The sequence below is a fragment of the Ambystoma mexicanum genome, chromosome 2q (assembly GCF_040938575.1).
Source record: "Ambystoma mexicanum isolate Mex_15411 chromosome 2q, UKY_AmexF1_1, whole genome shotgun sequence".
Classification (NCBI taxonomy): domain Eukaryota; kingdom Metazoa; phylum Chordata; class Amphibia; order Caudata; family Ambystomatidae; genus Ambystoma; species Ambystoma mexicanum.
Window position 1 is genome coordinate 153,729,411 of NC_090924.1, and position 27,831 is coordinate 153,757,241.

The 27,831-nt window shown below is 49.2% G+C and overlaps 1 protein-coding gene across 2 annotated transcripts in view; it reads left to right on the plus strand.

Moving 5' to 3' along the window:
* Positions 1 to 27,831, plus strand: part of C2QH1orf35 (chromosome 2q C1orf35 homolog) — a 458,870-nt gene that overhangs the window by 357,934 nt on the left and 73,105 nt on the right. For both annotated transcript variants that reach the window (XM_069647075.1, XM_069647076.1), the window contains exon 7: positions 6,871 to 6,950. In XM_069647075.1, coding sequence (XP_069503176.1) covers positions 6,871 to 6,950 — 80 coding nt within the window. The remainder of the gene's footprint in view (positions 1 to 6,870; positions 6,951 to 27,831) is intronic.

The following is a 27,831-nucleotide window of genomic DNA, read 5'->3' on the forward strand; positions in this document are numbered from 1 at the left end:
TTCTCAACGGAGAATCTTGTTGGCAACCATGGCCGGAGAGAGCAGTAGTGACGGACGCCTCACTCACAATGCAGCTCTGGTTCTGGGCAATACAAGAAGGAATCTCTCTGTCAGCAGTTCACCTAGCTGGAGAGCAGAAAACAGTATCCCACGAGTGGGAACTAGCTCAGGAAGTCCATCAAGAGATCTTCACCCTTTGGGGAACCCCTCAAGTGGATCTGTTTGCGACCAGTGTCAACCGGAAGTGAAAACTGTACTGTTCCAGGGAATTTCCTCCAAGAGGAGCTCGAGGAGACTCGTTCGTGGTAGACTGGGAGATTCCACTCCTGTATGTGTTTCCTCCAGTCCCTGTCATTCCTCGCGTGATCAGGGGGTTGAGAAAGTTTGTGAAATCCATGATTCTAATTGCCCTGCATTGGGCCAGGGGGACATGGTACCCAGACCTTCTGGACATGTCCATCTGCCCTCCAATACATCTTCCACAAAGAGAGGATCTTCTCTCGCAAGAGGGAGGTCTGTGGTTCTCCACCTTGAGGTCAAGACACGTTGCCTTCACGCATGGTTTCTGAGAGGCTGAGATACAGGGATTGGGACCTTTGGGACGACGTAATGGAAATGTTGCTTTCAGCCAGAAGGCGAGCAACCAAATCCTTGTGCCTGTGTCATTGGAATAAGTTCAGTAACTGGTGCAAGGACACAAATGTGGATCCTTTTCAATGTGGCACTCCTATGGTGCTTTCTTTCCTGTTGCATCTGACTAATCTGGGGATCCAGATTGGAATCATAAAAGGATACCTGACACCGCTTTCCATTTTTAAGCGCTCCTCTGAAGACGTCTCCTATTTCAAGATCCCTTTATTGTTCATTTTCTGAAGGGACTCAGTAATGTGTAACCTCCAGTCCCATTTAATGTCCCTGCTTGGGATTTAAACCTTGTGTTGAAGTTTCTAACTTGTATCCCTTTTGAGCCTTATCATTCCTGCCCGTTAAGGCTCTTAACTCTCAAAACTGCGCTACTTGTGCCATTAACATCAGCCCGCAGGGTAAGTGAGTTGCAGGCTCTTTCATGCAAGCTTCTTCATACTACATTTTATAAGGATAAGGTTGGGCAAAGAGGAAGAGAGGCTTCATATGCTGGACCCAAAAAGGGCTCTAAGCTTTTACATTGCAAGAATGGTGAAATTTCGCCATGATGATCAACTTTTCATAGGATATACCGACCCCAAATTGGGCTTGGCGGTAACTAAACAAACCATATCCCGGTGGATCACACTGGCTATTGGGGAATGCTATAGAATTGTGGGAAAAGACCTGCCAGAAGGGCTTTGAGCTCATTCCATAAGGGGTATGGCAACTTCCTCGGCTCTTCAAAGGGGTGTCCCAATAATTGACGTCTGCTCTGTAGCCACTTGGTCGTCCATTCATACATTTGTTAAGCATTACTGCTTAGACGCTTCTTCCTCTCAAGAGGGACTTTTTGCTAAGGCACTCCTCCATTCTGTTCATGACTAATGATTTAATTGATACTCCCGCCTCCAAATTTACACTGCTTTGGGAGACTATAAAAGATGAGGAATACAGATCTTGTGGTTTAGATGCACATTCAGACACCATGAGCCATTTAAACATTTGGCGGTCACCCAATTGTGGAGTGGTTGCCAAACAAACTTTTCCTAGGCTTCTACCCAGGTAAACTCCCAAGATGTGGAACCTAGAGTGAATCCCAGGCAACCATTCAGGCCTCTGGCATCCCTAACCTCTCAAGCTGGAGTCTCATGAAGACCATGCCTAAATTTGACTTGCACTGGTTTCCATGCTTACCAGGGAAACCAAGCCTCATTATGAAGTCACATTGGACTCCATATTGCTATTTTAATGGGGGCCTGTAGAGAACAAGCTTTTGTTCTCTGAGCCTAAAAGGCCTCCCACTGTGTTAAACGTTGGATGCTTCCAGCCCATGAGCAGACACAAGGAGCTGAGCAGGGTGACCTGCTTCACCAAACCGATTACAGGGTATTTTTCAGGCACTGTGTCCACTGAGTCTTGAGGACGCCAATGGGCACATACAGAGTTACAGACCCTGGATGTGGACTAGCTGGTAAACCGTGAGGGCTAAATCAACAAGCATTCACAAAACCGACAGTTTTTTCGTTTGTGTAGGCATTGGAAAGTGTTAGGGAGAATTCTCAGAAATGTGCTAATTCCCTTCTACCTTAGAGACCCCCAGCTCTTTTGCTGGATTTTAGGACTTTTTATCTCTCATGTACTTTTAATGTGATTTATTCTCTGTGTTTCTTTTCACTTTGGAGTCTGACAAACTCCATAGGCATCATCTTTACATTGCTGTGCCACTGCACTGAAGGTGCTGTGTGACAAAGACTCTTAAATTTCCCAAAGGTTTAAATACCTTCTCTTGGATAAACTACTGTTTCCAAGGGTAGTGAAGTGAAATTGACTTTACTTACATAGTGTGTGCTGGGTCTAGAAAGTTACACAATCTTACCATAGGGTGCTGAAGGGTTTACTTAGTATCCCCTTTGTCTAGTTTCTCATGTAACATTTTTTATGTTACCCTTTCCACAATTAATGGCTCGTGGTTCACTTTTTACTACCATTGTGTATTTTTACCACGCGCTGCAATCGTAGCTGCAGTAAAGCACCCATGGGTGTACATTTCGTCAAAATGGCCCTGGTCTTCTTTTTTCACCATTTCTTGTTGGAAAGGTCCTTCTTGAGTTTTACTATGCACGCCAAACCAGGTTTGGTCTCTTTGTTCATTTTATCTTTGGCGGGATTCACGAGTGAAGCCCGGCTCTGGCTCCAGTATGTCTGGCAGGGGCAGGAAGTGAGGGAGGTGCCCAAAACTCCCTGTACTTAATCCTCTTGGTTACAGGAATGCACCCAAAGGTGATTGGCCGGCTGGCTGTCCGGCAAGGACAGCCATCCAGCTGCGTGGTTGAGAGCTAGGCAGGAATTAATGGGAGAAACCTGCATAAAATGCTAGGCTTTTTGGCGGGGAAGGCAGAGTAGACCACTGGACGAAGGAATTCGAAGACCTTGGAAGAGACGCCTGCTGCAACTCCTGGACCGTTGGTTTGCCCGGTGGCGCCCTACTGCTGTGTTGAAGCTCCGAATTTGCCTCGACTAGAGAAGCCCTGCAAGGACGACTTCTCCCTTTGAGTTGCTGGGACCAATCAACTCCAAAGCAATCCTGTCTGGACAGCCTCTCGAAGCTGGCTGTATTTCCACTGCTGCTGTTGCTGCAACCGAAGTACCAGGGAGAGGAACACCAGATTATGTGCGTTGCTTTTAAGTCAGACCCGAGCGCTAGGAATATCCTTCGGACTTCCCTGATGGAGGACTGACCAAGCCTGAGCCACCTCAACAGAGTGCTGGACCCCAGAAGCAAGGAAAGTCTGAAGTGGTATCCGAGAACCACAGTGTTGCTATTTGCTGTCAGACACGAGGAGCTGAAATACCGCTGAATTGAAGTTTGCCCATTGCTGCTGCTGACCGTCCCATTGCAGAGCAGTAGTCTCAAGATGTCCTCCCTCTTGTCCCCATGACTGAGGCTCAGGAGCCACAGGATCTGCAGAGCTGCACAGGAACAGAAGCCAGCTGGAACCATTTCTTCTAACCAGAGGTACTGTAAAGTCTAAGAACTTACCTCTTTGCGTAGCCTTACTTGTTCTCAGTTGAGACCTGTCTTGGTTACCTTGCAGAGTTGCTAAAGCTTTGCCCCTCACAAGCCTCCCAGCTTTTGGCCCTTAAAGTGTTCTAATTTTCTACAAACATTTTGAAAAACATTGTACAAGACTTTTTACCTACCTGCAAAGAAGATCTTCAGCTCCCCTTGACATTGTGCAATTAACATTGGCTGTCCAGGCTCCCTGAGTGACTCTTCTTACCTCCGACTATGTGCTTTATTCTTTCCCCCAGGAAAGGGTTAATTTACTGATCATTGGAAGGTTTTAAAAGTACTTACCTGTTTATGACTTATTTGTTAACCCCTGTTTTATTTCTGTATTCTATCTTTTGCACCAAACTCAGTATTGATCTAAATGTACCAGTAATAAATCAATGTACAGTGTCCCTAGCTATTTAAGTCGAGAAACGAAGATATATGTCAGTCCACACCTATTAGTGATTGAATATCACTAATTCAGTAGTAGTGAGGTGCTCGGGAGTGTATGACAACCCTGACAGTAGGTTGTTTTTAAACAGAATGATATACTATGATAAGGCATTTATAACGCGCCTATACACAAGTGTTTCAAGAACAAAATGAAACCGTGTCCACAAACTGTGGAACGCTCGCAACCCAAGCACACTCAAGGAATTGTAAAAATACAAACAGTAGTTAGTGTTGGTAGATACAAATTAGGTAAGTACTAGGAGTAAGGATTACACCTAAGTATCCTTAATTGCAACAATTTCATAGATGCATCACATTTCTTGGTTCAAGAGAGTTTCTACTGAGAAGTTTTTTTTACACAAAAAAGGAAGAGATTGTATGTAAATCTCGACTAAATGTCACATTATTTCATTCATATTGTAGAGTGTTTTTATACAAGCCACAGTGGTGAAAAAGGAAACAATCTAAAATAAGAGCTCACCGCGTTTATTCAAGACCAAATCACTTGGGTTCAATAGGTCCTTTCTCATAATTCGTGCATTCAGTGAAGGGGATGCAAACAGTGGACAAAGTGTTCGTTAGAAAGTGATCTCTTATTAGGATGTATTCACTGTTTTTTTTTTTTAGAAAGATAATACTACTTATAGTACTTATTATAATATTATAATATCTCTCATCGGTGCCACATGGTGGTCAGTCACTTAATACCAGGGGTTCTCACGGCTCCTCTGGGTTACGGACAAAATGGGACCCAAAGGGGAATTTTCCTAAAGGAAAAGAGGGGAGGATGTATAAGTAAGGTAACCTGTCAGGGTCTCCCTAGCGAGAGTGTACATATTCTAGTCTCATGTTATCTTTTAGAAAATTTCAACATAGAGGGTCCTACCTGCTATCCAATAGGAATCTATCTTTTCTTATCTCGGAGGACTGGGTGGTATCTCTTTCACTCGGCACGTTTGATTAATAGCGCCTGGCTAACATACTCAGCGTATGTATTGCCTAGTCTGTAAAGGACGGATCGTATAAGTCCAAAAGCAGCTAATTTTTCTAGTCTGAGCGAGATCAAATACAAATTCAGCTCAGTGGCAACGTGCTCGCCTTGGAAGCAAAATGAAACGCAGCAACACAGGTTTGATCCCCGGGTCCGCGCTTAGAAACCTCTGGGTATTAAGCGCGTTATAAATAACCTATCATATCATATCATTGTACAATTAACATTGGCTGTCCAGGCTCCCCGAGTGACTCGTCTTACCTCTGACTCTGTGCTTTATTCTTTCCCGCAGGAAAAGGTTAATTTACTGAACATTGGAAGGTTTTAAAAGTACTTACCTGTTTATGAATTATTTGTTAACCCCTGTTTTATTTCTCTATTCTATCTTTTGAACCAAACTCCGTATTGCTCTAAATGTTCCAGTGATAAATCGGTGTCCAGTGTCCTAGCTGTTTAAGTCACCTGAGGGTGTAGGAAGTTTCTGTTTGCCACCCCCAATGGGTATCATCGGATTTAGAGAAACCGAGAGTGTGTTTTGAAGTGTATTTTAGTTGTTACCTATGTTGATCCCTTCTGAAGAAGGCTTATACAACTGACTGTGAAATAAATTAATAATTGTTTTATCAGGAAACCTTGAGTGTGTTTATTTGGATAACTGTACTGTGAAACACTGTGTCACAACTTTACTGCTCCCCTCTTGAGATAAGCTTGGCTGCTCAGCCATACTACCAACCTGTGTAGTTCAGACTTCTACCAAAGGTTGGGTCCCTATTGCCAGGAGGTCAGGGTTATTGTAGTGCACCCAAAGGGTACTGCATACAATCTTGCCTAACAGAAAGGCATTTGTCTGCCACTGCCATAACGGTACTACCTGGCCATAATATGGCAACAACTGGAAAATGGTATTGGGCACAAGTGATAGTAGTGCCTGGCAAATGTCTATCTAATACTTGTACACAAATCCTAACTGTTGGCTTTGTCAGTGCTGGTTTTCAACAGGCACTCAATGCAAGGAACATATATAGAATCAAGTGGTTGAAGGCACACATGGTTAAAACATTTTTATTACACCAGTAGTGTATTTACAGCTTCATCTACGCCTCTAACGCTCAACAGAATGCAAAGGAATTGATGTTGCTGCTTGTTAGCTAGCTCATAAAGATTCAAGGAGAATGTGTTTTGGGCAACGAGTGGCAGGTATCAGGTGGGAATGGCCATAGGAATTAGCATGGCAATGGACCGCAGTGGGTTGGGTAAATAATGAAATGGCACCCACAAGCTCAGTCCCTCCTGACATGTCCTCTACAACTTGTGCTCGGATGCAATGGGTTTGGCTTCTATGACACCTAATAGCCAAAACTAAAAATGATCGGCTTGCTGTGAGAAAAAGGTTAGGAATTTCATCTTGACCTCTACAAAGCAGAGAATAGCTCCCTATGGGGGACCCGGTCGGAGCTGCACATTTAACAAAAAAGCAGGTAGCTAAAGGCTCCCTTTGCTTTGATGTTCCCCTTAGTAACGGGTTTACAACTTGTAGCTATTCAGATGTTTTGGATTAGGACATCCATGACCCCTCACCATGCTGGCTAGGGCTGTTATAATCCAAAACATCTGGAGAGCCAAAGCTTGCAGGCTCCAGTCTCCTGCAATAAAAATAAACCTGATCCAAAATATTACCTCATCTATTCACTTTTTCATGTTGTGTAATGTGGCCTATTTCTGTCTTTCATATGCGGCGCTTCAGCATCACAGCGTGGCAAGTGGTCGGGGGTGTGCTAGTGTGAAGCAACCAGCAGACAATCAAGAGAAGGCTGAGAAGTCAAGGTAATGGTACATTCTTGTCACCCGTCACCCAATCTTAATATGTGTGAAGGTCTGTGACAGAGTTCTAAAGTTTACCGTCTACTTTTACATTCGTTTTTCTGTATTTGCCAGTTGAGTGGAATCTTTTTTCGGGATCAAAATGTGCCAGTGCAAATTAAAATTGGTATGCCACATTTTACCTGAATGTGCTGGCTTAAGCATTAGATTTTAGATTGTACCCTGTGTGTAGGATTATTTGAAATGCACAGATCACAAAGTGGTTTCAGAGTGCTAAAAGTCTTTTATAATTTGATAGTAGTCTCTGAGAATTCTTTACGCCAAAATACCTAATTTCACCTAGTGAGAGCATGCTAGTTCTGTAATGCGGTATGAAGTCAGTTTTGTCCGTTGCAGGAACTTTGCAGAGTACCTGCAGCAGTAGGTGGTTTAAATATCGATTTCAAAATATTGAATAGACAAATGTTGGGTTGCTTACAAGTACCAAATGTATGGCTAAAATATTGATTGTCTTCAATATCTATTTTAAATATCTTGTAACGCTGGTCTATCTGTATCATTTAGGGCCCTTGCCCCAGAGTACTATCCAAGCAAGTACAGTGAATATCTCTTCATTCTTTCTCTACATGCCAAGTACACTAAATGTCTCTTGTCCCCTTTCTCACATGTGGGCTCCTGGCTTGTGTCCCCACTCTGAGTGTTCTCCTGGTGTTCCTTACCAAGATAAAACTTGGTGCTCTGTCAATTGGGGCAGTTCCGGGTCCTTACCCCAGGTTTCTCTTTCCCTGCCTTAGGGGTCTGGTTCTCGCACCCTCCCTTAGGGTCTTGTTGGGCCTTGCCACCCTTCTCCCGGTTCCCTGAAGCCACAGCCTGCTTCTGACCTCCGAGCCGTGCTCCTCGTGCGAGTCAGTGAGTTCAGCCGTCATGTCACTGCTGCTTCGGCTTCTTCCCGGTATTCTGCTTTGGGCAGAGTTTGCCCTCTCTTCCGGCGAGATTTCCGCTCCTTGGCATGCCGGTTTTCTGCTTCTCGGGCAGCGTTCACTCCTCAGTTACCTACTGCGCCAGGCACTTTTGGCTCCTGGCCCCACATGTACTCTGCGCGGCCTGCGGGCTCGGCCGTGGCAGGGTTCTTCATGCCTGCTGTACGCTCAGTCTTTCCTGCCACACCTCTCAGGAGGAGGTGTCTGGGCTTCTCAGCTCTGCCAGTTTTTCTTCTCCGCCTTTCCAGTTCTGGCTCTTTATCTTTCCCTCTGTTAGGGGATCGAACAATCCACTGTTCTCTCATTCCAGGCCAGAATGTGAACGCAAAGGGTCAGAAACCAAACCAGCCATTCTTCGGGGAAGTCCTCAAAGTTTAACTCCCATATTAGCCAACAAAGATATTGGGATCTTGAGATAAGTGAGGATAACCTATATCCCTTTCTGGGTATTGCCTGCCCTCTAAGGGGGAGGGTGTCGCCCCAGTTGGATCCTGCTTGCCTTTGGGCTTCCCTCCCTAGTCCCAAAGGGGGTGGCTCCCCCTTGAGGAGAGGTAAGGAATAACCTTGAATTGTTGTTTACCCCAACCATTGCCTTTTAAGCCCTCCTCCAGCCAGCCTAGGGGTTAGCAGCTGAGACAAGTCTATTTTCTCTTGCTCTTTGCCCTTTCTATGCTCTATCATGAAACAGAAAAGCTGGAGATCAAAAAACCACCTCATTACCCTGACCTTGTTGTCTTTTTGCAAATGCATCCATATCGAGGCCAAAGGTCGGTAATGAGTTGGAAATTTCCTTCCAGTTAGATAGTAGCTCAAACTGGAATGGCCCTCTTGATAGCCAGAGCCTTCAATTCCACAGTTGCATAATTTTCTTCACAGGAGAACAATTTCCTGCTAGTATACAAAACTGGGTGTTCTTGGCCTTCATGCAACTGGGGCAGGATGGCTCCTAGGCTGCCCACCAAAGATGCCTCAGTCTGGAGGATGGACTTCTTGCAGAAATCTGGCATCTTAAGGCGGGGCCCTCCGGAGTCCAGACAAGTTTGTTGGGCTGAGCGTTTCTTAAGCTTGTCTGTTAAATTTGCAGCAATGCGGGAAAGATGTGGAAAAAAACACCAGGTAATAGTCGGATAGCCCTTGGAAGGCTTTAAGCTCCTGCTTGTATTTTGGTGGGGTAGTTAAGGCTACTCACAGAGAGGCGCCTATGGACTACTTTTTTATTTTAGTTAAGGCTACTGCCTTCACTTTCTCCGTTTGGGGTTGAATCAGACCATTACCTACAAATTGCCCTAGGTATTTCACAGCACTTTGGGCTCAGTGAGTTTTTGGGTTGGCTCGGAGTCCTGCTCCTCCTAACCCCCTACTGACCTCATAGAGATGGCATAGATCTTCTTACCAACTGGCACTATGGGTCACTATATCATAGGCCCCTGCAAATGATAAATAGGGCCTCAAGACCTTCTCCATAAGTCTTTGGAATGTGGCAGGGGCTCCATGTAGGCCGAATGGAAGAACTGTAAACTGATACAGCTCCTGAGATGTGGTAAAGGGGGTTTTCACTCGAAGTGTTCTCCTTGTGTTCCTTACCAAGAAAACTCCTGGCGTTCTCCCCACCTGTGCAAAACAAAAGAGAAGGCTGGAAGATTTGTAATTGATCCTAACCTCTGGCTTTGCTCTGGGCAACCCTCCCCATCAGGGCAGTTCCTGGTCCTTACCTCATCCCAAACCCCCTGTCCCCCTTTCGTGGCATGTTTTCCTCACCCCGCCTTAGGTTGTGGTTTCTCAAAAAATCCATCGCAAAATCTCATCAAAATGTATATGGGGGTGGGTAAGTATATAAAAGGAGTGGGGAGGAGGTTGGGGTAACAACATAGGGAAATGGGGTGTTTTGGGGGGGGTGTCCAAATTTTAAGAAATTACATTTCAATGTGTTTTTTCTTAAAGGATTTTTGTCCGCAAAACATGTAACTCTTGAAGTCCGGTTTCTCTCACCTAGCCTTGGGGTTCTGGTTTCTCCCGCACTGCCTTGGGGTCTTGTTAGGCGTAGCTGGCCTTCTCCCGGTTTCCTGGAGCTAACGGGTACCTCTGGTTGGTCCCTGGGCGGTGCTCTTTGGGAGAGTTTTGTGTTTGGCAGATGCAGCACCGCTGCTTTGGCTTCTCCCCGGTGTTCCACATCAGGCAGAGCTTGCCCTCTCTTCCTGCTGGCTTCATGCCATATAGGAAATAATGCATGTGTATACAATCTTTTGAAGAAATTGTGCTATATATGAATAGAGGCCTGCACCAGAGATTGGGGAGTCTGGGGAAGGTATTACACCTCCCCCATCAGCACAGATATGGAAATCAGTTATTTGTAACTTTCAGCAGGAAAGGCACGAGATAGGATGCCGGGTCAACAGCTTTGTTAATTGGGCAACCTAGAGGCACATCTTCTAAGCAATAGTTTATAAATGGAACAGTGAATTAACTTTAAGAACGGCCCACTACTTGTTGACACACGTTGGTCAATTTAGTTATAATATATATGCTTGTTTTTTGGGTAATTTGCATAGCCACATTGCCTTGCTGATATGGCTCTGAACTGGAAGTGAACGTCCAGCAATGGTTACTAGGAGGCGCTGTAGCATGTGTGACTTGGCTCAAATGGCATTTTCTTCTTGGGTTTTCAGTGAAAGGGTTTTTTCAGTCCATTTTAAGCCCACCAAAACGTTGTGGGTTTTAGTTAGACATGCCCCAATGCTCCACCGACAAGGCTATGGAGTCTATACTGCACTGAGGATCCCTAATAAGGGTAAAACTGGTGTATAGTTGTCATCAGCTTTAGTAAATGTCTGCTTGGGTTGATAAAGCCATGTATAAAGTGGCACTGCCCTGTAAAACTAAGAATAGTTCCTGGATTAAAGGTTTTGAATGTGGGCTACTTTGCATACCCACAATGCCTTGCTGATATGGCTCTGAATTGGAAGTGAACGTCCAGCAATGGGTTACTAGGTGGTGCTGTGGCACGTGTGACATCACTCAAATGGCATTATATATAAATAATGTATGTGGGTGTAATTTTATTAATACCATACAACTATTATTGTTACCTATGCACTAACCATGAAACACAAACATTAATACATATATGTATAAATAAGTGTATTACATGGGGGACAAAGTCCTTTAATTCATATGTCTTTAGACCTCATTATATTTAGCATATTCTGAATACAATACATTAATATCTTGTTTTGAATTTGATTGTGTGTATCTGTATTCGGTCCCGCATTGAGTTTTCATCTCATTAATGTTCTATTTTTTGATTATTTGCCATTATATTTTGTGGCAAGTCATAACGGAAAGGGACGAAAGCCTTTTGCTGGTTATAAGGTTGCGATGTGTCGGGAAGTGTCGACAGCCTTCCATCTCCTCCACTGGTCCCCTCATAAGGGACCTGGGAGGGCTGTGTATTCCACATATGTGTTGCTCTCATAGCACCTGATGTGAGAGCGTAAGTCCTTTTTCTGTCTCCATGAGCAAGAGCATATGTTATGTTATTTTGCATTTATATAGCGTCTTATATACCATTGGTATGGTCTGAAGGCGCTGGTAGGTTGAACGCCCTTGGGAACCGAAGTTCAGATCAGTAGAGTAGAGGGAGTCAAAAGGTGCTTGTGAGCACCAGTATGTGTGCAGCTCGTGTGGTATTCGTGTAGTAGCTGCTTCTTAGCGGTAGGTGTGGTGATTGAGACATCAGGAGTATGTGTTCCTTCTGGCAGGAATTATCCAGATCGGATGTGGCTGCGTTAGGCCTGAGGAGAACGCCTGGCTGGGGGGTATGTAACCAGCAGTGTTTACTTAGAGTGATGTGGAGTGAGCGGCGGATGTTGGTATGAGAACAGTTTATACTGAATGGTGTCATAGCATCTCTGTGTTCTAGCTGAGTGGTGATGTACAGGAGAGAGTAAGCATGGTGGTGAGGGTGGGTTATATGCTCTTTCAACGTTCTCTTCCAAACCATACTAAACACATCACGCAATTCTATGTGCTCCGGTCCGTTCCATGCACTCCAGTCCATTCCATGCACACCAGTCTGCTCCATACACTCCGGTCCGCTCCACGCACTCGTGCATTCCAGCCCGCCCCGTGCCCTCCAGTCCATCCTGTATACTCCAATCTGCCCCATGCATGCATTATGGATCGCCCCACGCATGTATTCTTGTCTGCCCCACGCATGTATTCTTGTCTGCCCCACGCATGCACTCCTGTCTGCCCGGCGCTTGCACTCCTGTGTGCCCATGGTCTACGCATTCAGTAGTTCAACGTACCCATCCATTCTATGCATTCATCAGTACTGGCTGCAATCTGTGCTTGTTCGATCTACGTACTCGTCTGCTCTACGCAGCACGTCTGTTCACTCTGGGTACTTGTTCGCTCCAGGCACTCATTCGCTTCATGCCCTCACACGTGTTATGCTTTCACCTGTTTTACGTTCTCACCCCCCTCCGCACTCGTCCCACCTCTGCGCACTCGTCCCCACTCTGCACTTAACCGTCATCCGCTCCCCGCACTCATCCGCTCCCCGCACTCATCCAATTTAAGCACTCGTGCTTTTCATGCATTCAACAGCAATATCCTGTCCAATATAATCATCTTTACACTCATCTGTTCTATACCTTCAACTGCTCTATCCACTCGTCCGCTCTATCCACTCGTCCGCTCTATCCACTCGTCCGCTCTATCCACTCTATATATTCTCCAGGTCTGTACGTTCTTCTGGTCAGGAGATCTACACACTCTCCGCACTTCCATATTAATCCGCTATCCACACTCGTGCACTCCTGCGGATACATGCAAATATGATCTGGAGCTGTCACATGCTCTATATATTCATTCGCTCCACATACTCATCTGTTCTACATACTCACACGGTTTACGCTCGTCCATTCTGCGCATTCATCTGTTTTACGCACTCCTGCGTTCTACTCGCTTCTCTAAATTTGCGCATTCATCCGCACTACACGCTTGTCTGCTCTACACACCCAGCCGCTCTACACACTCACCAGCTCAACATGTTCTTGTTCAATATGGCCAAATACGAGCGCTGTCCTCTAAATTCTTAAAATCTAACGAGTAGTGTTCTGTGCTCTATTTTGGAGTTTGTGGCTTCACATTGTTTTTTGGCCCGTTCAATAACAACAAAGGACCTCACGCCAATGTTTGATGTCTGATAGCCCACGTTGTGTGATCAGCTGACTCGCAGCAGCTGAAACCAGGAAGTTGTTCAAAACTGTGACGGCGGCGCCACGCCCGTGTGTTGAACACTTTGTACCACAGGAAGCAGGCACGGAGATAACGACCCGTGCGAGACAGCAGCCTTTTTGGAAGTGCCGGGCTGCAGCAGTCAACCCCGTACGATTTGGAGGTTAAAACAAGTACGTTTATTTTAACTGCAAGTACGGACTGTTTGTACAGTCGTATATACATTGAAACCAGCCAGCCAGCGCTCTCTGCACGGTATACATAAGAGAAACAAATGTTCACAGGGCTCACATACCAATAGATGCTTAGAGTTTCTGTTTTAAACAAAAAATGTTGATAAATCATTGGGAACACCGCACAGCTATATTGAAACCAGGTGTTTATCTGGCCCTTGCAGGATCAGGGTGCAGCCGGAAACGTGTGACCCTGGTGCATGTATAGGCAATTGATCCCCCTCTTCTTCATGAAGATTCCGAACAGGCAGTTGATCGCCTGCAACAAATCATATATCCTGTCACAGAGAAGGTATGAATTGGAACCTCTGTGTTACATAATAGTGTTAAGTGTGACATGCTGCATAACCTTGGAATACTTGCATTCTTTTGCATAAGGTACTAGTAGGCCTGTTTTTGTGATTATGCCCAACAGGGCTGACAGTCACAGAACTGTGTGAATGACACCAAAATAATCTGTCCCTCCTCTGTCCATTATAACAAGGTGAGTGGACGACGACCTAGTAATCACCCACACATGCTCTACTATATGAGAGTATTTTTGACCAAATCATAGACTCCCCCCCACCCCTTTCTGATTTGTTTTAATCTGATTTTAATTTTAGAAAGTAGAAGTACCACTGGGTTTAGAAGATTAAATATCTCAATAGACCATTTATATCTTTCCTGATGAAGGCCCGGGTTGATTAAAGAAGAGACCAAGGTTGGATGCGGTCTACCTGTACCGTTTAGGCTGAAACGCACTGCGTCGACACTACTTTTGCAATCTCATCCATTGCTAATAAAACACCGTCAGAGGTGATAGGGAGCAAACACCTTATAATTAACAAAATAACTATTTGTCCTTTTTTTCTTTTTCAAAACTGGTTGGAAATCAAATGAGCTGGTACTTTTTGATGTATAGTACCTTTTTGTTTTGTTATTGTTTAAACCCAGATCAAATGTTGTCTATATGAAAATATGTCCAATGTGATAAAATCGTTTGTGCCATATGTTTTTTATGTTTTTTTATGTGCTTTAATATGAAAAGGAAAATACTTGGTCTTGCAAAAAAACAGGGACTCAAGATGAGTTAATAATAAAATAGAATGTCCTGTTTCAAAAGAGTATGGTTTGGTCTATAAGAAGTTATATGGTTTATAACTTCAGGGTGTGCACATGGTTCTGATAATTGAAAATCGGCCAAAATGTCGGAGCAGGAGGAAGTTTGTGGTTCTTTTTGCTGTTCATGGAACCAGTACCTTGATATACCTCAAACCCCTCGTAAAATAAAAACATAGGGTACAAACTGTGTATAGAATTTGTCTATATATAAAATGTGAGAGAAGAGAAAACTATATTCAAATAATTTTATTTGTGCGTGTAGTGCAAGGATCTCTTTCATACCTGCACAAATAACGGGCCTCTCTCTGTCTGTTACAGGGCAGTGGTCACCTAGTGGTTTCTCTCCCAATCAGCACATAATTTCCTCCGATTTTCAGACTGTCGGACAGATGATGTAAGTGGGCTGTCTGTCCAAAAATTGTCAACTCGCACAATCTACGGCCTCTTCTTCCTGTCAATTTATGAGGCAATTTGATAAGCGAGTCGGCCTTGCCTGAAAACTGCCCTGCAGCTAATGTTTCAGACCGAGAATAAAAGGGGCTTCATCTCTGGCATGAACATTCTCTCTTCTGTCTGTGCAATAGAATCGAGAAGTCAAATGAACCCTTCTGCATTTTGGCAGAGTTTAGCAGCCTTTTCGTTCGGCTAGAGGTAGCCTTTAAACTGGCTCCATCTGTGGTCAAAAAGCCTTTCCACAATCAATGTGCACATTCTTTTTAATGCAGAATCCTAAACCCATCCAGTGGGATAGCAATCTCGGCCCAGACCTTCATGGCAAGATCAGTCTGGAATGGAGACGCAGCTCCAATGTATACAAAAATACCGTAATAGACTCTTAGTAAGGGGCATCTTTAGTTTTCTGCGGCAGTTATCAATGTATGTCAAGTTTATCAATACTAGGGGCGTGATTTGCATTCGTAGAAATATGTTGTGCGTCATAGTATGTGAAATACAACCGGATCAAGCGTGGTTGCAAATGTTAAAAAAAGTGTTGATTGAATCAATCCAAATTTGCTTTTTCCATCTTCCAACCTCATGTAAAATTACATATTCTCCAGCATGGGGTCTGGCATGGATTCACAAGCTCATGAATATTCCCCGTCAGGCTGGGAATCCTCGGTAATGAAAAAATCAGTATCAGTTTCGTTTCTGATCTGTCTTTCTTAGTAGTAACCAATCACTGGTCTCTGGGTCATACTGTACCCAGCCAATGACTGCCCTCTCCCTAAGCCCCGCCCCTGGCAGCCATCCTCAGATTTTTACCGCACGTTCAAGTGTTGGGAGTCCTCGTGCTATAGCTCTCAAGCTTTTACTGCGTTTTGCGCTTTATCAAAGAGAATTATCTCATTTTTCGGATTAATCGAGCCTCAAGCTCCACCGTTTCTACTTCCGATCAACAGGGACCCATTTCAGATTTATCTACGCCCCTCAAGGGTGAGGTTTTCGTCGAGTTACGCTTCTTGGAGGATTCCAGAAGTTTCTGAGGCCTACCTTGCGGACGAGAAGAATATGGCCCAGGAGAAGGGAAGCTAGACTCCCGGCAAACTGTTCAGGACCTGCCCTGGATGCAACCTACAAAAATGTGTTCAAGGAGGACGAGCATTCGAAATGCCTTTACCGCCTCCACGAGGACAAAAACCTACGTGGAGAAGGACTGTGCGTTTTGCATGAATATGTAGGATCGGACTATGAGGGATCGTCGGACCCGTCTCTTCAACTGGCTGGAAGGTAAGAGCCCAGCAGGTGAGAAGAAGTCCGAGCGGTCTTCTAAGTCCTGTGAGGGCACCCCGGCGACGGGGGCCCAACAGAAGGTAAAGCACCGTGAGTCAGCGGGCACCGGGAGCGCCGACGGTCGGGCTCCTCGACTTCCAGGCAGGGCGCACCTTCACCGACGCCATCAACCACGAGCCAACGCTCTGGCTCGGGGAAGAGAAAATCTGAGAACCCGGCTAAGTTTCTGAAGAGGCCCCGGTCGATCTCGAAGGAACCGGCCGAGGGGGAGCGAGGCGGTGACCCTCTCCCTAAGGTGAAGGCCTCAAGCGCGCCCAAGGTGGTGAAGGCCTCGATTCACCTGGCTAAGGCCTCTATCGAGGGAGTAGCTGCGGCCCTGGCGAAGCCTGTGGAGGCTATCCCAGTGGAGGCGACCTCAGGGGCCCAGAGTTTCCCTGCCTCCGCAGAGGGAAACCTCTTTTAAGCCCATCGAGAAGACCCTGTGAAGACCCCGGTGGAAAAAGAGGGGTGGGGGTGGCTGTTACGGACACGGACACAACCTCCGAATAGGAACTGACCGAGAATTTGGAAGTGGCCCGGTCCCACGGGAGGAATCCCGAGGAGGGGGACGACGAGAGTGAGGGTGGCAATGACGACGAGGTTCCCGTGGAGGAACAGTCGCTCCCAGCACGCCCGTCGCAACCCGAGCCTCAGGATAACTCGGCGGCCATTTTGACGGCAATCCAAGCCTTAAGCACAGAGATAAGGACAAGACGGCCCATACCCCCGACAGACGACCCAGCTGTACCGGGTCCGTCGGGAAGCCCTCCAAACAAGAGGAGGAGAATTCATCCAGTGCCCCTTCAGCCCTCACAGCCTTCTCAGCCTGTTGCCTTCCCCGATCCCGAGGGACGACACGGGAACAGACACGGCCACGACGGGGACGGATGATGATGACGACGACGGGACTGGCCTCCCGTCACCGATTCCTCGAGCGTCCCCGTCCGACGAGATTGACTCCTTCCACGCCATGATTGCCAGGGCATCCAAGCTTTTTCGGCTTTACCCTGAAGAGAAGAAGGAAGGCTTCCTCTACCAACGGCGCAAGGCCAAGAGGAAGACGGTCCTCGCAGTGCCGTTGCTGGATGACATCTGGGACGAGGGACTTGCCCTCCTCAAGATACCGTCCACGACACCTGCCAAGAGGGACCAGTAAGAGAAGAAGTACCGGGTCACCGACGCCGCCCTGTTGTGCCTTAGGGCACAGCCGACCCCGGATTCGGTCGTCTCAGCAGTGGCCAAGAAGAAAGCTGGGGGGCATCGGCTTCATCTTCAACTTCCCCACCGGACGGCGAGGGAAAGAATCTGGATGCCGTGGGACGACAAGTCATCTCGTCGGCGACGACGATTAAAGCGGCCAACGCCCTAGCGATTGTGGCCCGCTACGACAGGGAATTGTGGTACAAGATCGCCCCCATGTTGGACTTCCTCCCAGACGACAAGAGGGCAGAGGCCCTGGCAATCCTACAGGAGGGTGAGGTGGCGTCGGACCACGCCATAACTGTGGCCACGGACATTGCCGACACTGGTTTTCCGCCAGTTGGGCAACGGCGTTTGCCTTCGCCGGCGGAGGTGGCTCAAGGCGACAGATTTCCGCCAGGACATGCAAGCCAAGGTTTTGGACATGCCCTTCGACGGGAACAATCTGTTTGGTAACACTGTGGATGAGTCGCTGCAGGCCATCAAGACCGACACGGAGACGGCTCGGGCCTTGGGAGTTCTGCAGCAATGGCGGCCGCCATTTCGGAACTCCAGAGGCAAGCAAGGTGCCTCCAAAGGATTCAGCGGCGGCTCCTCGACCTACCGGCAGGCGGCCCGCTCTTCGTTGCAAGAAGCCTACAGGGGACGAGGCAAGTCAGGTGGATCTCGCGGTCGTCGCAAGGGTGGCCAAGGAGACGAGGCTGCTTCCAAGCAAGACTGAACCGGCCGTTGCGTCGGGCCCCCACCAAAGCACCCCGGTGGGAGGCCGGCTGGCGAAGTTCATCAGCGTGTGGGAGTCCATCTCCACCGACCGTTGGGTGCTGGATGTCCTGGCCCACGGGCACACTCTGGAATTTCTAAAGAAGTGCCCTCAAATTCCTCCAGTGGCCAGGAAGGAAAACCACGTCCCTCAACTGCTGTTGGAGGTAAGGGCGATGCTCAAGAAAGGAGCCATCGAGCTCGTCCCAAAGGAGGCTCCGGGGTATACTCACGATACTTCATCAGGAAGAAGACGGGAGGTTGGCATCCCATCCTGGACTTGTGTCGGCTAAACAAATACATCAAGGCACAGAAGTTCCGGATGGTCACCCTCCAGCACGTGCTGGGCCAGCTGGAGGAAGGCGATTTCCTATTGTTGTTGGATTTGGAGGATGCGTACTTTCACATCCTAAAAGGACACCGAAAGTTTCTCAGGTTCGTAGTCCAAGGGCAGCACTACCAGTTCAAGTCCCATCCGTTCAGATTGAAGTCGCCACCCAGGGTGTTCACCAAGTGCCTGGCACCAGTGCGGTGCGGCTGCGCCTGCAGGAGATCCACGTCTACCGCTACCTGGACGACTGCCTCATCCGAGCAGGGACAAGGGAACTCGCCGTCGAACACACAGCAAATACCGTCCGGCTGCTCACGGACCTGGGATTCTCCATCAACTTCCCCAAATCTCACCTGGTTCCGTCGCAGGCCGTGCGGTTTTTGGGAGCCAAGCTCGATACAGTGGCGTGATTGGCCTCGCCGTCGGAGGAAAGAACACAGGCCATCCTGGGCAAGGTACAGCGTCTGCTGGCCACGGACGTGGCCAGAGTGAGGTCCATCAAGTCCCTTCTTGGGATGATTTCCTCTTGCATCTATCTGGTGCACCTGTGCAGGCTTCGGATGCACCCTGTGCAGGAGTTCCACTCCCGTTGGATGCAAGTGACGGGAAGCTTCGAGGACAAGATCTCGCTCAACTAAGTATTCCGCCAAGCAATTCGATGGTGGGGCACCCGCGCGTCTCGCTGCGGGCACAGACTTTCAGACCCCAGCATACCAGGTGACGGTGATGACAGATGCCTCCCTGGAGCGGTGGGGAGCGCACACCGGAAATCTTCACGCGAGAGGCCTGTGGCTCCCGGAGGAGAGGCCGCTCCACATCAACATACTGGAGCTCCGGGCAGTGTTCTGGGCCCTCAAGCTATTCCTCCCGTCATGGGCAAAGTGGTGAGGATCTTGACCGACAACACCACCACGATGTTCTACATCCAGAAGCAGGGAGGAACCAGATCCCCAGCTCTGTCCAAGGAAGCCCAGGATCTGTGGCACTGGCCTGTTGCCCAGGGGATGTTTCTGGTACCTTTTCATCTAGCAGGGATAAAAAACACCATCACCGACTCACTCAGCAGGGAGCTGCGCTCGTGCCACGAGTGGCAACTACGCCAGGATCAAGTAGATCAACTCTTCCGGCGATGGGGCAAGCCCCAAATCGACCTGTTCGCGACGACGACGAACTCCCAAGTGCCAGAGGTTCACCAACGGGTTCCCCCAGCCGAGGAGCATTGGCGATGCTTTCTCGTTCCCCTGGGACGGCCTGTTCCTGTAGGCGTTCCCTCTGTTGCCGTTGCTGCTCAGGCTCATCAACCAACTCAAGGGGTCCCGGTGCAGGATGATCCTCGTCGCACCGAGATGGCTGAGACAGATATGGTTCCCGGACCTTCAGGACTTGTCAGCGTCCCCACCAGTCAAACTGTCGACGGACGCAGATCTTCTCTCCAGAGAAGGAGGCGCCATTCTTCATCACGACCCAGAGTCGCTGAACTTGCAGCCCTGGCTCCTGCAGCACTAGAGTTTGAAGGGTACGATATCCCGGCTGACTGCAAAGAGGTTCTTGCAAAGGCCAGGGCGTCCTCAACTCTCAAGTGCTACGGACACAAGTGGAAGAGGCTTGCTCTCTGGTGCTGTGCACAGAAGATTAACCCTCTACGGATTACAGCCCCTCAAGTGCTACCATACTTACTGTCGCTGGGCAAAGCTGGACTAGCTCATGCTTCCATCAAGATACATCTGGCAGCGATTTCCCGATACACCAGAACTGCAGGACGGTCGTCCCTGTGGTCTCATCGCCTGGTGAAGGAGTTTATGAAAGGACTGTTTCGATCCTTCCCGCCGGTGAAGGCTCCAGCCCCGGCGTGGGAGCTCAACATGGTGCTGACTAGGCTCATGGGCCCGCCATTCGAGCCCTTGTATTCGGCTCCGTTGAAGTTCCTGTCGTGGAAGACAGCGTTACTTGTGGCCATCACCTCTGCACGACGCGTGGGAGAGATTCAGGCCCTATCTTGCAAGCCTCCATACTTGACTTTCCACAAGACGAGGGTAGTGATGAGGACGCACCCCTCCTTCATGTCCAAGGTGCCGTCGGATTTCCATCTCTATGAGCCCTTGGTGTTACCAGTCTTTTTCCCGTCGTCTTCGTCGCCGGCCGAGAGGACTTTGCACTCGGTGGATGTAGCTAGAGCGCTGAAGTTCTACGTGGACCGAACAAAGAGTTTTCGGAAGACATCACAGCTGTTTGTTATTTTTGGACATGTGAACCAAGAGAAGGCTCTCTCGAAGGCTTCCATTTCCAGATGGCTCTCCGGCTGCATCATGCACTGTCATCGGTTGGCAAACAGACCGTTGCCCGGCTGTCCGAGAACCCATTCGACTAGAGCGATCGCTGCTACCACAGCGTTCTTGTCTAGTGTGCCCCTGCTGGACATCTGCAGGGCTGCTACGTGGAGGTCGACGCACACCTTCACGAGATTCTACTGCATCGACCAGGATTCCAGGGAGGAGTCCAGAGTCGGCCAGGTAGTGCTGCGCAACCTGTTCGCTTAAGGTGAGCCTGGTGAGGAGGTAAGAGATGCTTAATATTGAGTTCATGTAATGCTTAATGTTGAGCCTTGCCACCTCCCGTGGTTGTGCATGTGTGTACTGCTATGTATTCTTATATTCATGAGCATGTGAATCCATGCCAGACCCCATGCTGGAGAAGGAACAAGTTACTTACCTGTAACTGCTGTTCGAGGGGATTGGGTCCTCCGACGTATTCCATATCTATGACAGTAATCACCACCGCTGTGCTGCTTCGGAAAATCTTTTTGGCGTCTGCGTCCTGCGTCGATGACGTTGATACGCAGTCCTCGAGGGCCTCCATCGTGCCGATGTCAACGGATGTTATAAGTAGGACGCACAACGCCCGTAGCCTCCGTTCCGTTTATTCCACAAACTTGTTCGCTTCGGAGATCTCAGCGCACCTCGATTCTACTGGATCCTGTTCTTTCGGTTCTTCGAACCCGTTTCTTCATTGCTATCGAATATGATGTCTTCGGCTTCTTCCACCCCGCGGTCTGGGTTTAAGAATTGCCGGGTGTGCGGGTCCAAGATGTCCCTGACGGATACACACAACGCTTGCCTCTGGTGCCTCGGGGAGGACCATGATACGGATGACTGTGTCGATTGCCAGTCGCTCACTTCGAAGGCTTTGCGGGAGCGTAAGAAGAAGCTGTCAGTCGGTAAGGTGGGCAAGCCCCGGAAGTCGCGTTCCACTGGTCTTTCGACGGACGATTCAAGGGGCGACTCTCCGCATCATCATCATCATCGTCGTGAGTCCGGGGGTTCTCTGTCTGGGAGTCGGTGTCAGGATTCGCCCCTGGAAGTTATGGAGTTCTTGGCGATTGTAGCCGAGGCGGTCTAGTCCTCACCAAGATGGAGGCTCACACTTTAAATCTAGGCCACGCCCACAGCCCAGCACGTTGTATCTGTTTTCCAGTGCTTCCAACGCTGCTGTGCTTCGGCTCAGTGTTTTTTACTCCTCGGATCTTCGTTGCCCTTCCAGCCCGTTTGCCCCCTCTGCCCTTAGTGTCTCTACCCTCTGTAGTGACCGTGTTGCTCCCCCGCTACTTTCCTTCTGGACTTTTGTTTCTCAGTCCTCTCCTTCTTTTCTTACCTATACTTCTTTCCATTTCAACGGCCTACGGTACTTTCTACTTCTACCTTTCTGTCTCTTTATACGCCTTCCTCCGTCTTGCTTTATTTCCGAGCGGCACCCAGGGTGATTTCTAAGGTTTACTCGGCTTCCTTATTTTCTCTGTTTTCCACTCGCGGTCGCGGAGCCGCTTTCGCTTACTCAGTGTTAGCGGTTCGGCTTCTGAAACACCGGGTGACATTTATTCTCAGGTAGGTAACTTTTCTATACACTGCCTTTCCGATTATACTTTCCTTCCGTTCCGAGATTTCACACTTACCTTCTGAGTTCTTTAGATCCTTCTTCCCTGGCAGTGCGTATTGCACTTGTCTTTCTCTTCCTCTTCTTTAAACCTTCTTCGTACTCTGCTGAACTTGTTTCCAAAGACCCCTGCCTTCTACTGCCATACCAACAGGGGAAACATTGATTGCTGTATCGAGGAACAGTATTTAAGAAGGTGGACCTTCTTTCTTTCCGCATTCATTACTCAAGGACTATATCCATTGGACAACCAGGGTTTTTTCTGCTAAGGCTTTTTCCCTGGAATTTGGGGTTTGGCTCCTCGGGGTCCCCCTTAGGCAGGTTTTTCCCCTTCCTGCCAAGGTGGCCTCTGGGGAAGCCAGACCCTCCTTACGCGAAAAGAAGAAGAAACCCATCAAAGAAAAGCCGACAACCGACCACACGAAGGCTAAGAAGAAGCCCGCTGCAAATTCTCCCAAGGACTTATCATCTGAAGGCTCAGGTGAGGAGGAGGTTGGGGAGGAGAGTGCCTTATCTGACAGTCGGCCCCGCCATTCCTCTGCCTCTTCGAGGCACTCCAGGAAGCACCGTCACACGTCGCCTTCCCCGTCCTCTTCCGAGGACTTCGCCCGTCGGCGGCTAGCTTGTCCCAACAAGCATTCCATTCCGGAGGAATGGGATTAATTCCGAAAGGAGATGTTGGCGATTTTTCAATTGCAGGGCTTCGGTCCGGCCGCGCCGTCTGAGGCCGCCGGTCAAGGCCGCGCTAGAGACACAGCTCGTCCACCTTCGGGCTCGAGCAGTCGCCGTGACCACCGGGCACCTTCGAGGTCCCGGTCAGACAAGGATGGTCGCTCTAGGCATGCCCGTTCCAGGTCCCGGTCCTCGTCGCCATTGAGACCGCGAGACTCTGTGAAGTCTTCGAAGAAGACATAGACGTCGGCGGCGCCAAGGTCGTCGACGGACTCTCTCGAGGCCCCGCCTCCGAGGAAGTCATCGACGCCTAGGCTGTCGAGAGACACGCTCGGGGCTCCGCCCTCGAGGCCTGTGTCTACGCCGTCGAAGCTTTCGGCGCCGCGCTCGACGTCGACGCCCTAGACGCCTTTCGAGGCAGCCTTGTCTGAGGTACCCCGTGGCACGGTGGCACCCCCAGGAAAGGCAATGGCTAAAGCTAAATATGTCTCTGTGCCTTTTTCTGTTGCCTCTTTCCAGCCTCTAGAATATATTTCTGAGGTGGATGAGGGGTCTGAGGAAGATGAGGTTCCTGATGACATTGTTTCCGGTCACAGTCAACTTGAGGACCTGCATCAGTCACTGCATGACGCCAGTGGTCTAGACACCTCTCCGGAGGTGGAGTTTGGTAGGCCGGAGCATGGCACGCATGCCGAATCTTCATATCGGTGCCTCATGTCGAGGGTCACTGAATACCTGGGTTGGTCTGCCCCCCCCCCCCCCCCCCCCCCCCCTGGGGATTTTCAGCAGGATGACCTCACTGATATCTTGGACCACGGTCCTCCAACTGACCTGGTGCTACCATTCCATATGGCCTTGCAGAGAAGGGTGGCTGCGGCTTGGACTTCTCCAGAGAGTCTCCCGGCAGTGAGCAAGTCCTTGCCAAAGAAATATCGCCCAGCCAGTGGCGACCCCTGCTACTTGACAACGCACCCTACTCCGGAGAGTTTGGTGGTGCAGGCGGCTACAGCCCCCGCAAAGCAGGCATCTTACCCTACCATCCCTCCTGATAGGGACGACAAACGTTTTGACAGCTGGGTATGCTGGGTGGTATGGCGCTTCAGCCTGCCAACTCCATTTGTGCCTTCTCGTTTCATGCACACTCTATGGACCTGTATTTCCCTAGCGGCTGATCATATTCCCGAAGGGGAGGAACAGGATGGTTTCCTTGCTATCATGCAGGATGGCAAGGACGCCATGTGTGAATCCATTCAGTCGGGTCTGGACATGGTTGATTGCGTCAGCCGGTCCATGGCGGCGAGCACAGTAATGCGCGGGTTTGCGTGGTTGCGGAAGTCGGGTTTTGCTCCAGATGTGCAAGTCCGGCTCCTCAACATGCCCTTTGATGGTGAACATCTTTTTGGCAGCAAGGCTGACGAGAGTTTTGAGAGGTTGCAGACCTCGGAAGCTGCAGCGAAGTCGTTGGGCGCTGCAGTCCGCCTTTTCGTCCTAGGGGAGAGCAATGGAGGGGAGGTTCCTTTCGTTACTACTCATCCTTTAGTAAATCGAGAGGAGCTGCAAGTCAAAGGGGCAACTGTAGGAGTGCCAGAGGTGGAAAACAAGGTACTCGAGGTGCCAAGGCCGCACGTGCAATTGCCTCTTTGCCCTCAGGCACTGCAGCAGCCGCTTCAGCTCAGTCATGAGGCCCATGCTTCTCTGGTTGGGGGAAGGCTGGCGCAGCATCTGGTAGAATGGCATGCCATTACTTCAGATGTGTGGGTTCTGGAGATCATAGCCCACGGCTACTGTCTTCCTTTCCAGCAGAGGCCTCAAGACAATCCACCAGGGAACCTCTCTTTGAAGAGTCCGGATCTGCTCCTTGTGCAGGAAATTCAATCCCTGCTGGAGAAAGGCGCCATAGAACTGGTGCCTGTAGTGGAGAGGAACAAGGGATGGTATTCCCCTTATTTTTTGATTCCGAAGAAAGACAGAGGATTGAGACCCATCATGGACTTGCACGGTTTGAACAAGTTCCTCAGGAAGGACAAGTTCAAGATAGTTACTCTTTCTCAAGTCCTCGAGGCCCTTCAACTTCAGGACTGGTTGGTGTGTCTCGACCTCAAGGACGCTTTTTTACATTTGCCGATCCATCCAAAGCACAAGAAGTACCTGAGGTTCGCGGTTGGCGACTCGCACTTTCAGTTTCGGGTCCTGCCGTTCGGATTGACCTCCCCCCCCCCCCCCCCCCCGAGGGTTTTCACCAAGCTCATGGTGGTTGTGGCAGCTCATCTCAGGAAAGAGGGGATACACGTCTACCCCTACCTGGACGATTGGTTGATCAGGGCGCGCTCTCCCGAGCAAGTCCTGGATCATCTGTCCGTCACCTGTCACTCCCTTCACAAGCTGGGCTTCTCCCTCAACTTGAAGTCTCACTTGACGCCAACTCAGTGGCTCCAGTACATCAGAGCAGTGCTCGACAAGTCCCTGGGGCAGTGTTTTCCTCCCCAAGAGAGGGCTCTTCACATTCAGCAGATGGTACACAAGTTTCGACATGCCCAGATTCTCCCGGCGTTCAGGTTCTTGAGGCTGCTTGGCCTCATGGCATCCTGCATTCTTCTGTTGCCAGAGGCCAGACTGCGGATGAGATCTTTGCAGTGGGCTCTCAAGATGCAGTGGTGGTCACAGTCCTCAGGCAGGATGTCGGACCCTGTTCAGGTGCCGCCCTCGGTTGCTCAGGACCTTCTATGGTGGGCCGACGAAGGCAATCTGATGAGGGGGGCTCCATTTTGGCTGCCCTGGCCGGAGGTGACGATCGTGACGGACACATCCCTCACGGGATGGGGAGCTCATGCCAACGAGCTGACAGTCAGCAGTCGTTGGTTTCCGTCGGAGTCCAGACTCCATATCAATCTGTTGGAGCTGAGGGCCGTCAGGCTTGCCCTGAAGGCTTTTCTGCCAACTGTGCGAGGAAAGCATGTACTGTTCCTGACGGACAACACAGTGGCCATGCACTACCTCAACAAGGGGGGGGTGTAGGGTCACTTTTTCTGTGCAGGGAGGCGATGCAGCTCTGGTTCTGGGCCATCCAGCAGGAAGTTTCGATCTCGGCAGTTCATCTGGCCGGAGACGAAAACGAGACGGCGGACGCTCTGAGCAGGCAGAGCACGATCTCTCACGAGTGGGAGTTGACTCAGGAGATTCTCCTGGAGATCTTCGCCCTTTGGGGGACCCCTCAAGTGGATCTCTTCGCCTCCAGTGTCAACCAGAAGTGCGAAAGGTTTTCCTCACGGGAATTTCCTCCAAAAGGAGCCTTAGGAGACGCGTTCGTGGTGGAGTGGTCCTTCCCACTGCTGTATGCGTTTCCTCCAGTCCCCGTCATCCCGCAGGTGCTGCAGAGATTACGGAGGTTGGGTTCCCAGATGATCCTCATTGCTCCGGCTTGAGCCAGGAGGGCGTGGTACCCGGACCTTCTCGACTTGTCCATCTGCCCTCCACGTCGTGTTCCCTACCGAGACGATCTGCTCTCACGGGAGGGGGGGGCTCAGGTTCTCCATCCAGAGGTCAGATCCCTCAACCTTCACGCTTGGCTTCTGAAAGGTTGAGGTATAAGGATTGAGACCTCCCTGAAGACGTGATGGAGGTGTTGCTTTCGGCCAGATGGCTGGCAACAAAGCCCCTGTACCGTTGCCGTTGGAGTAAGTTCTGCGACTGGTGCAGGGTTAAGAATGTGGATCCTTTTTCATGCGACATTCCTGTAGTTCTGTCTTTTTTGCTTTCTTTAGCCCATAGAGGCTTGCAAGTGGGTACCATTAAAGGTTACCTGGCGGCGCTGTCCATATTTAAGCGCTCGTCTGAGGAGTGTTCTTATTTTAAAATTCCTTTAATTTCTCAGTTTCTGAAAGGGCTCCCTAATGTGTTCCCTCCGTCACCTTTCCAGGTGCCCGGTTGGGATTTGAACCTTGTTCTCAAGTTTCTAATGGGTGCTCCTTTTGAGCCTTTGCATTCTTGTCCTTTGAGACTGTTAACCCTTAAAACTGTATTTTTAGTTACGGTCACTTCCGCTCGCAGAGTGAGTGAGTTACAGGCACTTTCAGTTAAGCCACCCTTCACTGTGTTTCATAAGGACAGGGTTGTCCTTCGAGTTCGTCCTTCCTTTCTTCCGAAGGTGGTGTCGGAATTTCATTTGAGCCAGAAGGTTGTTCTTCCGGCATTTTATCCTCCTCCGCATCCTGGTAAGGACGAGGAGAGGCTCCATAGGTTAGATTCTAAGAGAGCTTTAAGTTTCTACATTTCACGCATGTCCCAGGTCAGAGTGAGCTCTTTATTGGTTATGCTGGAAGGCGTTTGGGACAAGCTGTGACTAAGCAGACTTTGTCTAGTTGGATTATCTTGGCAATTTCTGAATGTTAACGCCTGGCGTGTAAGGATCCTCCTGTAGGCTTACGGGCCCATTTGACTAGGGGAATGGCTGCCTCTACTGCCCTGCAGAGGGGTGTTTCTATTCGTAACATCTGTGATGCAGCCACTTGGGCTTCGGTCCATACTTTTGTACGTCACTACTCCCTTGATTCTATCCATGGGCAGGATCTGGCCTTTGGCAAGGCGGTCCTTTACACTGCAATTTGATTGGGCATTCTAAATTTGTATATTCTAAATTCTTTTCCCACCTCCTTACATTGGTACTGCTT